The sequence below is a fragment of the Ceratosolen solmsi genome, unplaced genomic scaffold (assembly GCF_000503995.2).
Source record: "Ceratosolen solmsi marchali unplaced genomic scaffold, CerSol_1.0 scaffold6, whole genome shotgun sequence".
In the NCBI taxonomy this organism is placed as follows: domain Eukaryota; kingdom Metazoa; phylum Arthropoda; class Insecta; order Hymenoptera; family Agaonidae; genus Ceratosolen; species Ceratosolen solmsi.
The window spans coordinates 12,699,583-12,718,153 of NW_011948414.1; the positions used below are offsets into that span (position 1 = coordinate 12,699,583).

The 18,571-nt window shown below is 20.8% G+C and overlaps 1 protein-coding gene across 12 annotated transcripts in view; it reads left to right on the plus strand.

Moving 5' to 3' along the window:
- Positions 1-2,074: 2,074 nt before the first annotated feature.
- Positions 2,075-18,571, plus strand: part of Klc (kinesin light chain) — a 29,868-nt gene continuing 13,371 nt past the window's right edge. Inside the window, exons 1-5 of one of the 12 annotated variants that reach the window (XM_011507057.1) lie at positions 2,075-2,192; positions 2,728-2,801; positions 15,546-15,912; positions 16,340-16,505; positions 17,387-17,749. In XM_011507057.1, coding sequence (XP_011505359.1) covers positions 2,767-2,801; positions 15,546-15,912; positions 16,340-16,505; positions 17,387-17,749 — 931 coding nt within the window. In that variant the 5' untranslated portion in view covers positions 2,075-2,192; positions 2,728-2,766. Of the gene's footprint in view, positions 2,193-2,265; positions 2,307-2,359; positions 2,379-2,727; positions 2,802-8,511; positions 8,868-11,606; positions 11,689-14,738; positions 14,781-15,545; positions 15,913-16,339; positions 16,506-17,386; positions 17,750-18,571 lie in introns of those variants that run through there. The other 11 variants (XM_011507055.1, XM_011507056.1, XM_011507058.1 and 8 more) reach the window with 11 other exon arrangements.

The window sequence follows — 18,571 nt, forward strand, 5'->3', positions numbered from 1 at the left end:
ATTAGTAACATTTCATAAAATCACTTTACAACAACAGATAAATAAAAATCGAGAAATATTATGTTTTATCGGTATATTATTGATAATTCTATTCATAATTATATTAATATTTCCGAAATACAAAATAGAAATGAGTTCGAATTAAAGAAATAGATTTATGTAAGATAATTATACTATAAAAATATGTAATAAACCCATGTATTACTGTGGGTTTTAAGCTTATAATTAGTTATTTTTAATCATTACACTACTCATAATATAGATATGTGTAACGCACAATTTATTAAATAAACATTTTTTTATACTAGTTATATAAATTTATTTTTATTAATTATCAAATTATTTTCTTTATTGTACTTTAATTCTTTTGATACGAAAGTGATACATTTTGTTAAAATAAATGTGTCTGAAACATTACAAAAATAAAAAAAATTGCTAAAACTTCTATAATGACGTAATAATGACGTAGTGATTGAATATAAAACATAAAACAATTAATTTTCTTACTAATATTTCCAGTTAAACAATTTAACAAAATTAATACTGTTAGCGTCTGTACAAAAACATTAATTTCTGAATAAACTAAAATATAAGATGTAATTATTAAATATGTAATTTAATTATGACCTTTCAATAATTAAAATTGTAAATAGACAAATTTACCTATATATATATTAAAATATTTTAAATGCCTTGTATACATTATGCGAATATTTTCAAAAAGAACTCCTATATGCTAACTTAAACACATTAATTTATTCATATATTTATTTTATTGTCTTTTAATGTAATTTATCTAATTCATTAAAATAAATATATGTCATTGTTTTACATAAATTTAAATATACTCTCATTAAAAAGTGATTATAGATATACTGAAAATAATTTCAAGAAATCTGTTTTATTTATTTAGGCAGATATTTATTTTATCTAACACCTTTATATATATATATATATAGTATTACAACAAATAAAATACATTTTTAATTTACGCAAATAAAAAATCAATTTAAAAATGATTGGAAATATATTATTACAATAATAAGAATATAAAAGATATTAAAGTTCTGTTTAAATAAATAGAATTTTTTTGTACATTAATTTTCATTTTCTTATTGTTTTAAATTTTATTTTTATTATAAAAACGAATAATTAAAAATATATTCTAGGTTCAAAAAAGTTATATCAATTTTATTTATGTGTGTGAATAAATAAAAATATTAAATATTACAGTTTTTTTATCATTATGAAATGTTTTCTTCGTTTAATATATATTATGTTCATATATTAAATTGTACTATATGTGCATATATATATATATATGCGTAGTACGTATGCATGCATGGGCAAAATTATTAACCTAACCGGCCAGCCATCTCTTTGAGTTGATTATGTTTTTGAAATCGTAATTTAATCTACAATTTCAAGACTTTTTTTAAAATTAAGTTTTGTTTAAGTTAATTGCATATGCCTGTATTCTCCCATCTTTTAATAGTTCGTACTTCCCTTAGCTATTAAATGTACGATATATTATGTTTCGTAAGGAGCAGTAAAATAATATTAATAAAGATTATGGTTGCATGGGATTCTCTTTATTGATTAGCATCTCTTCTAAATGTCTGATATTAATGGTAATTGTTATACTGTAATATTACGTGGTTTACAGTGATGTTTTATCGAATCATTTTTATTTACGTAATAAAGATTTCACGTCGTTAATACTGGAAAGTGTACAGAATATAAACAAATGAAATACAAAATAAATATTCTTTAATAATATATTCTATATATTTATGAGTTTTAGAGTTTGTAAAATTTAAAATAATAACCATCAAAATCTTTTAAATAAAATTTTACTAATGCATCAGAAGAATATTTAATAATTATTATAATTTTACAATATTTAATTTATTTATTTTGAGCTTTTATGACAACCAATGACGTGAGACTTTTTCTGCGCATGTGTGGTTAACTGATCGATATATCATTATTGTTATAATAGTTATATTTTGTATTTCCTATACTAATCTCATCTTGTATTTCTTTATTTTCATTATTAATAAAAGGATTAATATTTTCTTTATTTTATTTCTTAGGATTTTTAATGAAACTAAAAATAAATAAATTATTGAGTTGAAACTCGTAATTATTACGGTTTTATACGTAGATGTATCTTTCAGTATATAAAAAGGGTAAGGGAAAAGTACAACTTTTTACTGTTATCAAGACAATGAAATAAAGTATATTAAAACGGCGGAAGAAAGAAGAAAGAGTGTAAGAGACTAGAAAATAGAAAAAGAAAGGTAGCAAGTATAAGCATTGTTTAATTGCCTAAAACTGAATACATTTCACGTCATCATTTTTTTTCGTCATAATATGTAATATTTGATTTATTCTTGATGCATATTGTATTGCCTTTGTATTTACAACAAAGATTTTCTGCATTTACTTAAAAACATATTACAAATATTGTATTTATTTTATTAGTAAATAAAATTGAGTAAAGCAATATTAGACTTAACTTAGCTTTCACGTTAATAATTTTTTATTGTTTTCCATTGTTTAATTTTTATCATTTAATTATTAAGCGCACGGTAGCTTGCATGTAGACAATTATATATTAGGTTTCAAAGTTTTTTTGAGGTTAGGTTGATTTTATTATCTTAAATAAGTAAAAATTTTGCTTTTATTTAGTTTTTAAGTTTCTATATTTATTTTTATTTGTAGATTAAAGTGTAATGAGTTACTGAAAGAGCAGATACTTGGATGGAAGGATTTTCTTATATTAACTGTTCTCAAAAGTAAGTTTTTACTTAATTTTTTTATTTCATAAATTTTGTAAGTATCTAGAAAATGAAAAGAAGTATAATTAAAATAGTATGTTTGAATTAAGTTTACGGTATCTAATTATCAAGATAATTATAGCCACATTTCATAGATGTGACTAGAAATTTTATTATTTTAATTTATTGTTTATAAACATGCGTGTTTTATTTAAAATTTATTGGTCTTGATATATGTCCATAATAAGATTAAATATATATAACAAAGTATGTAGTTGTACTACTATGAATAAAGAAGCTGTGTATTAAATACAAATGCATATACATATCTGGTTGTACAGTATACATATATACTAAAGTAGATAAACGAAGAAATATTAAGTTTAATTGTCAGCAAAATAGTTATGGAAGTATCAATTTCTTTAATAAGCTATATATTTATATAAGTATTTTAATTATATTGTGATTTATATAGTTATTAAACTATTTACTCTTTGGTTGTAATTCACGAGCTTTAAGTGAAAATATTTTGATTTTTTATTGTGCTTCTATGATCCTTAACTTGGTGGCCTTTTGTATTATTAATAATTATTATTATTTTTAGTTTCTATGATCATTATTTAATAAAATACATTATCAAAATTCTTTTAGATTATATATTACATAAAACTTTATAATTTTATTAAATACTTATTTTGAAAGAACAATTTTATTTAATCTATTATTTTATATGAATATATTTTTAATTACCTTAAATATCTAAATTAAAAATATATTAGATAAAAAAATGTTATTATTAAAGTTTTTATTATTAATATTACTTATTTACATTTTTTTCTTCAATTTTCATCTTAAAATTTTATTTTTAACATTCTTATAAATGCTTCATTTATGTATTTCAACTATATAATTTGTCATTTTTCATTTACTTTATTAATCCAAATTAAAATTTAACGATTGAGAATATAGTCATTTTCTTGTGTATGCTATTTAATAAATGAAAAATACATAAGCTAAAACAAATACAAGTATAATTCATTATAGTAATTATTTAATAATGTACAATATTTTTTAGACGTAAGTGTAACTTATCACTCAATTTAGTCAATTAAGTAACGTGTTTTAGTAAATAGATTAATAAAATAGATAATAAAATGTGAAAAAATATTTATTTTTTTTGTTTTTATTATTTCTGTTTGATAGAATTCATAAGATATCTGTAAAGTCTTATTTAAACTATATTGTAAAGTTTTGATCATTAATACCTTCAATGTTGTAAAAATAAAATCTTTTAATTACTAAAATAAATAAATATATAAGATTAAAATAAATAATATTTTTGTACTCCAAAAATGTTTTATAAATTACTTATATATTATGTCAAGAAAAAAAATTTTATCAAAAATTATATTATTCATTGCTGATCTGTATTGTAGGTATTTTTGTACAGCTTAACATATTGTTTGATTATTTTTAAATTTCAATTATTCTAAATGTTTATTTTAGGGAACTTTCGTATTTGATTTATCTTATCATTTCGATAATATTTATATAGACATTTTAATGATTATGAATTTTTTTAAACTAAGTATAATATCTGTTCTTATAAGTATTGATTAATTTGATTCGTGCATGTATAGAGAAATAAATTTATAATAGCTGAAAGTTTATAAATGTTAAAATGAGAATGGACTATGTAACTTGGTATTTTATACAAATCTTTATATAAAGATTGAATTAACTATTTTTAATTAAAATAGTTTATTAACAAAAATTAATTTTTGTGTTTAATAATAAATTCCTCAAAATTTAAGCTTTTAATCTAAATTGTTTTTAGAGAAGGAAAATGTAAAACAAGATTGTAAAAACTGAAATTTTTTAACATTTTCTTAAATGCAACTCATGATTTTTTAAAATGATAATCAGTAATTATTAATAGTAATTTTTATTTGTAATCTTATAAATAAATAATTAGAAAATACATAATTAGAAATTCATTAGAAATTTTGTTGAAAAATAAATTAATAATATAACTGAATTATTAATTAGAAAATTATTTAAATCGATGTAATTTTTAAGTGATTCGTCTATTATTGCATGCGTTAATTTAAGCAGCAGCTCATTTTTCTATAAAGAGTTAATTTCTTTTCTAATTATGTTAAATTTGATACTATTTGGTACAGTATGTGTCAAGTTTATGCAGTTGACACTAATAACTATTTAATATTTTATTTGAACTTTGTATTTAACTATCTATATGTTCTAACAGGTATCAAGAATTTTATGTTTTTATTGTTGTTAGTGTAATACTATTGTATTATGCTAACTGAAGATAAAGACAGTATTTATCGCTAATGAATAACTGATGAATATATTTCATATTTTCACATAAACGTTATTTTACTCGTATAGGATATTTTCTTATTAAATTGTATAATTATTTTAACTATATAATTACAAATACTTTATATTACTGTGTATAAACTATATTATTATTGTATGCTATTAATAATAATTTTAAAAAATTTTTATTTAAAATCAACCATGAAATTATTAGTTTCATAAATTTATTATAAAAAATATAACTATTCTTCAATTTTTTAAGTTAGTTATCTACTGTTTAAGAAACATGGACAAACAATAAAGATTAAATAATATTTTTAAATTTTTTCTTTTTATCTAAGTTTTATAATTAGAAAAAAGTTATCTATAGCAATATGAGTTGAAACATATTCTAAAATGTATAAAGCAGGGATTTTAAATAATTGAAATCCACCATTTTATAATCTGTAATTATACTAAATTTATAGTTTAAAATCGAAATCAATTAAAATACAATCTATAACATATATTAATTTTACTTAATAAATTGATATAAATTCATATATCAATTTTTATATTAAAATCAATTTTAATTAATTAAAAATTATTCTAAGCGCATCAAATTGGATTATTTTTTAAATTGAATTTTATTTAAAAACTATTCTTAAAATAATAAAAATACAATATAATAATATTTTAAATTAAAATTAAATTTGTCAAATTATATTATATAAAATTTCCAATTTACGAATTTTATTATTTGATTTAAATCCACCAAATTGATGTTTTTAGTAACTATTTTTTAAGCACATCTTTAATTCCTTGTTTTTGTATGCATGTTTATGTTCTCGTGGAGGCTGTTTTGTTTTTCATATACATATAGAAAATATATTATTTAATATACCATATTACTGTATTATTAGCTAAACAATTTACCAAACACTATTATTTTATGTTATTATTTAAATGGTTTTATTATATTTAAAGTAATATTACTTAATTTAATTTAATTATTACAGATTATTTCGAAAATAGATATACAATATTAACTAATATTACAATTGGAAATATAATTTTTTTTTTAATTATTTCAGATTGCGATCCTGAATCACTTTTTCAGATTTTTATTCAAAGAATTGTGAGAATATATTTTAATTTGCAATTCTTATAAATGAGTTTAGAAACTTGAATATGTAACCAAAAATTCAATTTTTTTTTGTTAGTGACTATTAGATTATGCTTTCAAAGTCATCAACAAATTTTCAACTAAAAAAAATTATTCGTTTTGTTCATTTTTGTTACCCACAGTACTTTAATAAATTAAATAATTAAATATTACCTCAATCAAAAGTATTATACAAGAATAGAATTAGTTCAGCTTTTATTTTCCTAATGATTACAAACAGCAATAGTTAATTATTTTATATTACTTTCTACTATTAATAATATTAAAAATAAATAAATAAATTACTGATTTAAACGGTACATTATTTAAAACATTATGACGATGGGCTTATTGAATATTATATACAGTGTATTATGATAAATATATATTCAATAAATATATATAAATTGAAACATTGTATATAATAATTTTATATAAATTATTACACTTTAAATGCACGTTTAAAAATTAGTATCACATTTCCTGTAATTTGTCTGCAAATAAGTAGTATTAAGTACGAATAAATAAAAATTACAAATAATTTTGATGTATATAAATGTTCTAATATAACAATTATTCATATTTATCCTGATTATTTTACTAGGGTTTGATTATATAGGTTCGATTCTCCGTGCATATTTGCCTGAAAGATTTGAAAGACGCTGTAAAATGGAATTTAAAAAATTTTACAGTGTAATATTGGATTTTTGCAGTTTGAAAGTTTTTAAAATCAAATAAATTTGCAATTAATTGTATTAGTTTTAATAATATTTTATATTATTACATTTGTAACTTTATGTTTACTTCAAATTAATAAATATTTTAGCGCCCGTTAAAAAGTTTATAAATAAAATATTATCTTTAACTATGTTTTTTTTTTGAAAACACTAAAAATATATAAATTTTATTCAAAAAGCATATTAATCGTATATATTTTTTAACAAAAATGGTTGAATTGTATATTTTTTACTATTACGGTGATATAATTCCGTAAATATTATCTATTTAAAATGAATACATACAAATATTTATAATTGTTAATGTAAAAATTTTATTTTTATTATACATCACATTAGCCATAAAGAGAATAAAATTTTAATATTAGTTTTTTCATCGTTCACAAGAAATACTACCACATAATGGAAATATATAGATTTCGATGTTTGATAAAACTTGTGTTAGAACATGATTTTGTAGTTTAAATTGTTTTACCTTTACTTGCATTATGTTCTAATATAATCTATGGAAATTATTATTTTTCTATCTAATATACATTATGATTTAGTATTTTAAAGATGTATGATTTTGTGATATCAATATAAAAATTTGTATTTTATATGATACAATTTATTATACAATATATCATTTTTAACACAATTATTTATATAATTATTTAAATCTAATTCATATATATGGATTTGACTATCATTCATTGTGATTAATAATGTCAAAAGTGTTATAGATCGATAGAATAATTATTTTATTGTATTGAAAATAATTCTATAATTTATTAAATATGTGTTGTGAAACTGATTTAAATTTTAATTAAATTTATAAAATCCTTATTCATTTATAACTAAATAAAATTATAATAACTTGCAATTCAACCTGCATAAGTAACATTTTAGCAAATTTATCTTATTAAATCCACTGCTCTACTGATTTATTTTCTTCATTGAAATGTTTCTATTTTAAATTAATATTTTATGTTTTACATTAAACAATTAATTATTTTTTAATGTCAATCTAAAATGTTTGGATATGGTAAATTATAATTTAAATATATTCCTTTTTAAAATCACGTTTGTTTAATATAAATATTAAATCCAGTTTATATTTATATACAAATAGATATTTTAATAAAATATAATATACGAGGTGTGCGCAGTCGCCATATAACTTTTTTTAATGCGCGCGACGATGGTAAATTGGAGGGGTAAGAATATCCAACAGCCCTTGTCATATCATCAGTACATCAAACGCTAGACGGTGCGGTATGTGCATCGTGACTTATCTAATATATATTAATTATAAATTATCTCCATCACCATCTAATTTATATTTATATACTTATACATGTATTTTGTTGCTTACGTTTATTTATGTACTTAAGTACAGACATTCACGGTAACAGTATGTATATAAATATATTTATTTTTTTTTACTTAAAGTGTCGTTATTATAACCTCGCTCGCGTTAGTTCATTGCCATAAAAAATTATAAAGACCCTGCCGATGTAGGTTAGACAATATAAAATTCTAGTGCAGCTGTACAGAATAAAAACAAAATAAAAAGTCAACATGGTATAGAAGTAGTTTACAGTTGTTAAAAAAAGTTTGTGCCTATATATATATATAGTTACATTTTTATCATATCAATAGGATTGAAAGACCAAGTGAAGAAGGAAGGATAGCAAAGGAAAAAAGAGTGATTTATCAACGTATTTTTCACTTTTATATTTGTACATTTTCTAAGTCGGATATGTGAATCAAAAGTGACGCTTGTAGTTTAATTGGATTAGTTACAAAAGTGTAGAAGGGATAAATTTTACCAATGGGTAGAACGGATATGTCTAAAACGCTGAATGCTTACAGGATGTAAGTATATTATGAAAATTTATATATATATATATAATTTTTTATTATTTTAAAATTTATTGTTTAAAATAAAAATATACTTATTCTTGCGGCGAAATTTTATTCAACTATTCGATTTTTTATAATTTTGAAGAAGGAATGTTGGTATACAGAATTATGTCTACGTATAGTACATGTCAAAATATGTGCGTCATAAATAATTCTATTTTATAATTTTCATTACATTTTTTTTTTATTGATTTTATATGAAAAGAAATATCTGTTAAACAATATTTAAGCATACATTAATATCAATTTTTTATCATCCCTATTGTATGCATATTATAATGACACATCAATTCATTAAATTTAAAAACATGTTAATAAGTAATTGTAAAACTTTTTATGATTAATAAAAAGTTTCGGTTTTTGCATTTAAACAGTAATTGATAATGTATTATATCATTTACAATATTACTATACTGTAACTGATTTATGCAATAAACTATTTCTGAATTTAATATGTACAAATCAAAGTATTTTTTTTTTAGTAAAAGTATTTTATACTTTATGATTATTAATTTCGCTTGCAATAAAAATCGCTATAACATTACTCTAATGAATTGATTTAATCTATTAACAATCGTGTTTGATTGCTTTTATATCATCGTTTCATTCAAAATTCAAAATAAAGATAAAAAACATTTTCTATAAATTTAAAATAAAAAAACAATAATAATTTTCCATTTTTTTCGAAGTAGAATAATAGTGTTATGTTCTTATTTTAAAGACTAAAAATGATGTATTTAGTGCAGGTTTAACAAAATTTGAATTGCAGTTTTCTTTAAATCTGTAATTAAGAAATTAAACACCATGGATTTCAAATTAAATTCTGGTTTGTTATTTATCTAATTGTATTATAAAATAAATACTTTACATTCGTTAAAATTAATATTTAAATGAAGCTTGTGAAATACATCCAATAAAAACAAGCAGTTTAGATTTCGTCTTTAGATAACTCATAGATTATTGTTTACATCGGTTTTTATTATAACGTTTAATATAGAAAATTATTTATTGGTTATAAGTAACTGTAAGCTGCTGTACTGCATCGATAAAAATGGAAAAAAAATTAAAAATAAATCACGATTAAATTTAATATATACCCCACATATTATAATAAAATAAAATATAATTTAAAAAACCCATATATCGATTTAGAACATTCTAAAATATTTTAATAAATTAAGTCCTACGTTTACTGTATATTACATAAATATTTAATATATTAAATATCGTATATGTGTTTTATTAATATTTTATATATAAGATATAATATTAATTGTTGAGAAAATAAAGATTATTCGGTGGAATTAGAAACAAAACAAATTGATAATATATTCTTGAAAATTTGAAATTTATTTTTATGAAAGGACATGTAAAAAAGGAAGCCTTGTAATATTAAACTATGGCTCTTATGGTTTAATGGCTCTTTTTAGGAACAAAAGTAAATTACAAAAATCTATTGTTTGCTATTAATCTGATTATCTAATTCGAAATCTAATGCAATAATCTAATTTGAAACCTAATGTAAATAAAATAAACTAAATTTACTTTAAATCTTAAATATCTTAATTTTTCAATAGCATCGCAATATCTCTTTGCTCCTTTATCTAGTTAAATATAGCTGCTCGAAATATTTATTACACAAATGTCAGAAATAAAGAACTATTTTAAATTAATTTTTATAATCTACTTAAGGGATGTATTGGATGAATATTGTTTTATTAGAATATGAGTAGCCTACAATTCTGGAAGAATCTATTTTTATTGAATGAAGTTTATATAGTTTGAAGAACTATACATATAACTTCTTTTATTATAGTACAAATGCTTGCTACATATATTCCAGTATATTATATGTTACTTGTGTAATTTAATTAAACTGTTTTTTTCTTTTACTTTTATTTACCATTATTTATTATTTTTTTTACTTATTTTGTCAATTTTAATTATATTTTAATTAATTTTTTTCAATTCAATTACAATGCAATACAGCTTGTGGAATCTCTAGGCATTGCAGCATGTTCTTGAATCATGGATTCATATTACTTATATTTATTTACTTGTTATTACTAAATTTATGAATCTAAGATTTTTGCAATTAAAATTTCCAATGGCGGTTGCAATTTCATTGAAATAAAAAATGCAAATTTTTTGATTGATGTAATTAAATGCTTTTAAAGTTAAACGAATATAAATTGTATCGCCTTACTTTGAAATACCTCTGTCCATAAATGCGATTTAAATTTGCCTGTTTATATATATTTGTAAAATTAGTTGAATATTGAAATTATCTTACCTTTTTTATTATTTCATTGCTATATGCTTTTGTAATAAACTTATTACTTATCTTATGATCCATCTAGTAGCAGAACGACAATATTTTTATATTTACCTTCGATTTACAAAATTTAATTAAAATTAGATAATACAATTTTTAGAAAGATCAGCGTCAAGTCAATAAGTTTTGTACATATCTTGAATATTAATCGGTTTAATAGTTTTATTCTATAATATTCTATTATCAACATAATCCAAGAATTAAATATTTGTGTATTTGTATATGTAATTTAAATAAAAATTTATGCATACTTGTATGCACATGGAAAAATATTCTGTAAATATTAAATATAGATTAAATTGAAAATTTCTATTGTAAATACATACAATGAAACAACAACATGATTCTAGATCTCAGTAATTATTTTTCTACAATTTGATATTCCCAAATAAGCCATCCGTAGTAATCCTGTACAAGATAGTCATGTCGAGAGGAAAGGTTAGTCAAATCCCGATTACATTTTAATCTCTATTACAGTCTATCACTATAAAATAAAAGTATTATTTAAATATTAACTTAGAATGTTTTAAAATATTTCTAGAAGTATAATATATACTATTACAGTTTTGCTTTATGCTAACTTATAATTAGTTTTTGGTGATACGATTAATATATTTATATTAAATTCATATTTAAATAATATTGATTAAAATCTTGATCTAAAATATTGATTAAACATCCTTGAACAAGGAAAAGTTATATATTTCTAGAGTATATCTAGAGTTACTATAAATTTTATTAAAATCATTTTTACTGATATTTATTATTTTCCATAGAATGTCTTATTAATATTTTAAATAATGTTTTAAAATTATATAAATTTCTATATTTTTATACAATTATTTTGTTATAATTAATGGTTTATTTTAAATTGTAGAAACTAATATGATTGATTAGATTAAAGATAGTATAATTTTTACAAATGTAATTATTTATAGTAGAATTACTTCAGCAATTTCAAAAATACCTGTAAACAAAAACAAAATGATTGACTTAATATATTAATAATATACATTGTAATCTCTGATTGAATAATACTACTGTCATAATTCGCATACAAATTTAATTTCTTTAATTTCTTTTATAGTATTTTTTAAAATATTCTGTATTAATTTACTTCTACGCGTCTATAATAACACTAGCATCCAAGGTATATTTTTGTATTAGCATATTTTATTTAAAAAATATTCATTTAAATCGAAGTATTTAATGTTATTAATTTTTTTTCTTATTTTTTTATTTTTATTTTAAATTTTATTTCAAACGAAATTGAAGTTATCAATTGATATTTATATTTGTCTTTTGAAATATTAAATTATTTAATATTTAGAAGATAAACAAATTTAAAAATGTTATTAATTATACATAATACTAATGTATTTTAAATAACATTTATCTCTTTTTATTAATCACAAATTACATTTTTAAGGTTTTGGTAAAAATTCTTTAATAATAAACTATGATTTATTTTTATTACCAATTGCATTGACATTGACGTAGCAGTTAAAAAGTGATAATTCATTAGGTATTTTAAGTTACGTAAATATTTTATCAATATGTGCATATAGATTAATTTACATAAAACTATAAACAATGCTATTGATTACAAAAATTACAAACCAGAAAATAAAAAACATTGTATATAAACATATACTGTGTTATTTTGTTGTATTAAAATTTTGCAAAAATATTGTATCAACTTTTACAATTACATTATTTTTAAAAGGATATCTGCATTATGCCATGTATAATATTTAGTTCATTTCTGTCAAAGCTATATTACAATCCTTTTGTGGATATTATTTAAAGCTTATTTTCATCTCTTACATTATTGGGTGTTTTTTCTAAACTTATATAAATTAATACTTCAAATTATGTAAACTATTGGCAAATTAATATATGCAAATACCGAGATATACTATTATAAATTAAAAAAAAAGACATATATATCTTTTTTATATATATGGAAGCAATTATTTGGAAATTTTTATTTTTAATAAAAACTATTTATTTGCTTTATTTGTCTTAAAATGTTTTTATTATTGGTAATTTACATTAACAACTATCGAAATTGGTCAAATCCTTAAGTAGTAAAATTTGGTAACAAAATTAATTTCTTGACTTCAGTGAAATTGAGAAGTATAAATTATATACAAATTTTTATAAAAATCGGATAAATTGTTTTTAATTAAATTCTTACACAGACTAGCCCTTTAACACACAAAATTATTGTAAAAATTTATTATGTTATTTAATATATGTAAATAAATATATATACTGAAATAATACATAAAACTAAACACTACCCCCATCCATTCGTAATATTCAATCTATAAATTAGCTAAGCTATGAAATTTTATTGTTTAAGTTGCTTAGACATTGATTTAATTATACGTATTGTAGAATATAATTATTTTATTTACAATATATATATATGTTTCATAGTACAAAATTTTTAATTCAATTCAATATACTGAAATGATACTCATTATGATGTATTAATTTTTAAAGTATATAAGTATTACTCAAGAGAGATTGTTGCTTAAAATATTTGTACAAAATATAATTTTTACATCACTTATTTTTAAAAATATTATTCATTCAAAATCGAAATATGAAAAAGCAAAAGATAATATGTGAATAAAAAATTCATGTTTTCTCAACTAGAAATAATTTATTTTACCTTTAAAACAATTAATAACTTTAATTAGAAAATATTTGGAGAAAACAAATATTTAAAACTTTAAATAAAGAATAAATTTTCTATTTAAAATAATTATTTAAAATACTATTTTTTTTCAATTCATAAATTTTGATTTATAAAAGTTGCATCTATAAATCTGTATATTCAATTTTTTTGAAAAATATTTTCATTATTTTTCACGTATTATAGATACTAAATAAAAAAATATGATAAATAACTATTTGGTTATAAATTTTATTACAAGCTTCAAGTGTATATAATTTTCCTTTAAATAGATTTTCAAGTCATTAAAAAAAATTTTACATTTTGAATATTTACTTATGTCAGTTGAAATGATGGTGTAAATATGAAATAAGGTTTTAAAAATATTATTTTTTAGTTTAAATAATGATTTATATTAATTTTATTATTCTAGTAATCATTACTTTAATTGTGCTTGTTAATATTAAAAGAATTATAATCTCATAATAAAAATAAATGTAAAGTATTTATCTTAATCGCGCAGACTTAGTGTTTTAAAAAATAAATCAAAAGCACTTTGGGAATCAACCATAAATGTAATAGTATAAACTTTTGTCACTCTTCTTATGAGCTGTTTAATTTCCAAACTATAAAAAAGTAATTTTTTACTTATTATTTAATATTTATATTTGCGTTATATTTATATGTATATAATTTAATATTTATGTGTATGTTAAAATTAATTTTCTCGTATTATTCACCGAAATTTTGCGGGATGTATTTACGCATGTCCGATTTTATTGACTTTCAAAAGACATTTTCGGTTGCAAGTCAAAGGTTTAACCTATCACATCTCTGACATGGGGTAAGTTTGGGTTTCAATTAATTTTTGTCACAAATATGTGAATTTCATTGGTATATATTGTTTGCATTTAAATCTTTCTCTTACTTTTATATTCCCGATTTATTTTCATTTTTATATAAAAAATTATAAAAACATAACTTCAGTGGTGGCACTTTATTTATGCAAAGGATGAACAATTAACATGAATTTCTTTCTGTTAAAAGTTAGAATTTATCTTCATTTTACAAATGTTACATGGAGTAGTGTTGTGATATATCTTACAGCAAAAATCACCTTATAAATACAATCTAAATATTTTTAATATTAATCTAATTTTAATTTTATACTCTCATAGTAATATTCAATTATTTATTTATTAATAATTAAAAGTCAGTATAAATAAAACTTATTATTATTATTTATAAACAATAGACATTCCACTATCTTCATGCTTAGAAATCTTATATTTTTTTATTATAAATGATGTAAATATGTAATCAAGAGAAAAGCAAATTAAAATAAATAATATTTTTATTTAATATTATAACAATTAATAAAAATATATTATTAATATCATTAATATAAATTAATGTAATATATAGTAAAAATATCTTAAACTAATAAAAAGTTCTTAAAATTACAATAAAAAATTACATGGTTATTCTATTAAACACGCTTTCTTCAATAATGAATTAATTTTAACTTAATATGTTTAGGAAATTATATAATTAAAATAATAACTTGTCTAATTATAACTATAAATCTGTAAACTGTAATTTATTTCAGTAAAAAGATAGAGCATATTGGTAGAATGACAGCCATGACACAAGAAGAAATTACAGCGGGTGCACGTACAGTTGCACAGGGTCTAGAGGCTTTACGCGTCGAACACACCGGCTTATTAAATGGCTTGCAATCTCAGGAAGCACCGACTGCCCGTGATAAGGCTAATCTTATCTCCAAGAACATCGAAATGATTGAGCTCGGGATGGGTGAGGCACAAGTCATGCTAGCACTGGCTAGTCACTTGCAAATGGTTGAAGCCGAAAAGCAAAAACTAAGAACACAAGTGAGGAGGCTGTGTCAAGAAAACGCCTGGCTCAGAGATGAACTTGCCGGAACTCAACAAAAATTACAAGCTAGCGAACAAGCGGTAATTCTTACTTTTATTTAATTATTAAACCGTTTTTTCTTCGACAATATATTAACCTAATTATATTAATGACACTATTAATATATCTTTACATAATAGAGCTTTTGGATTTATGATTAAAAACTTTCTTTTAATAAATGAAATCCGGTAAATATTTTTATATAATAACATTAGAGTCTATTAATTTCAATCATTAATTAATATTGATATAAATAAAATAATTTCCAATAAAATTTGATTATTCGATAATCAATTATTATTATTTAAAGAATTTATTTATTAATAAACAATAATTTTTCTATTTAATAATTAAATATTTTTCTTCCTTATCGAATAAAGTTAAGCATTTTCATTTATTATTCTTATTATTTTCATAGTATATAATAGTATAGTACATTAAAATTAATTTCATACAATGTATCGATAGGTGGCACAACTTGAAGAAGAGAGAAGTCATTTAGAATTTATGGCCAGTATGAGACAATATGATCCTGATCCACCGGCTGATGAAGAAAACGCTAAAGATCGACCGAAAGATGATCCAGTCGTTGATCTTTTCCCTGATGATGATACCGAGGAAAGAAACAGTAAGTGTATGTAATCATGACTTCATTTATGATTTAGTGTCTTTTAAATGATATGGTATTATTAAAAACCTGCAATATTCAGAAACGTTAGTTTCGTTAAAAATATGTGTACATTTTATGCTAATAGCGTCATAGTTTTTATTACTTAGTAACATCATAATGTAAGCATTTATAAACATTTAATAAAACAATCATTAATTAAATATTTAAGAAAAAAATAGTCTGTAATTTTGTAATGAATGACTTACACTTGAAAATGAATAAATAACTTTTAACAATTGTTCAAATAATTCATCAATCTTACATCAGTTTCCAAGATATCATTATTTTTAAATATAAGAATTATATTTCAGAATTTTAATTTATGAATTTACCTTGATGAAAATAACTTAAGATATTACCTGTTTTCATCTGTAATGCATATAAACATGTACATAGGAATACATTTTTTAACGATTTTTCTTTTGCAAGTTGGTTTCCGAACTTAATTTTTAAATAATAATTTATAATTATATAATAAAATAAAATATGATTTTAATCAAATTTTGATTTAAATATTTGACGTATAAAAAATTTTATATTAAAAATAATTTACCAGTTTATTACTTACTTAAATTAATAACAAATAAGTCTATGTACACAATTATTTAGGTAAAATCTAAATATAATCAATGAAATTTACGGTGTAGATAAAGTAAAGAAATATGATTAACAAAATTTTTGTACGTCGGATAAACATTTTTTAATTAAATTGAAAAAAAAATGGAATACGCTCTTCTTTATAATAAAAAATGGTTTTTAACATTCATCCATAAGCATTCATATTGACACTATTGCGCATAATAATAAATAATTCTAGTGTAAGGATGATTGTTAAATATTTGTAGCTATGTCGCCAACACCACCTTCACAATTTGCTCATCAAGTAACGGCTGGTTATGAAATTCCGGCACGTTTGCGTACCCTCCATAACCTGGTGATACAATATGCAAGTCAAGGTCGATATGAGGTGGCCGTGCCACTTTGCAAACAAGCTCTCGAGGATCTTGAAAAAACATCCGGACATGATCATCCAGATGTTGCAACGATGCTTAACATCCTTGCATTAGTTTACAGAGATCAAAATAAATACAAGGAAGCTGCAAATTTATTAAATGACGCTTTGGCAATAAGAGAAAAAACTCTTGGTGAAAATCATCCAGCAGTTGCAGCTACTTTGAACAATCTAGCCGTACTTTATGGAAAAAGAGGTAAGTATTTTATTTTTATTTTTAAATCGTAATCGATTTTCAATTTAAAGTAAGAATATGAACACTTTATTTTAAGCTAATATTGTTTAATAAAATAAAATTACTCTATAGTATTATTCTTAAATGTTTTTTAATCTATCAACATTTGTAATTTTATTTAAGTTATATAGAGTTTCTTTTAAGTTACTAATCACAAAGTACAAGGATTCAATTCCGGTAATATTTTTGCAAATAAGTATTTTTATTTCAAAAATACATATATTTAATCTAGAAATGTAAACGTTATTCTGTCTTGATATTTCTTTTTATTGGCGTGCATATTTATTATATGCCTTAATTTTTTAAGTAGCATTAGGACGATGTCATATAACTAAACTATATATGTATATAGTAATTACGAAGTCATTTATTATGTGTTCAAAAGATCTATTCAATTAGAATCAAAATATGACAACGAATGATTTAACATTGCATATTTTACTACATTTGCATCAAGTGCATTTGCAAAAAGAGTTAAGATATTATTACATTAGTTACATATTTTTAATAATATTCGAAATATCAATAAAAACTATAGTTTGACATACTTTTCTCTTGGCATATTTATTCTCACATTGGTTCTTAATTATTTAATAATTAATTTTGCACCCATAATATTAAGAAACACTACTGCAGAATTATTTTATTAGTTTACGTATAACGATTAAGTCTACTAGGCATTGTATGATTTTTAAATATAATTTATGACGTAGATTACGATAAGGTGTAATAAAATGTACATTTAATTGCTTTTGAATATTATTATTAAATTATTAATATCTC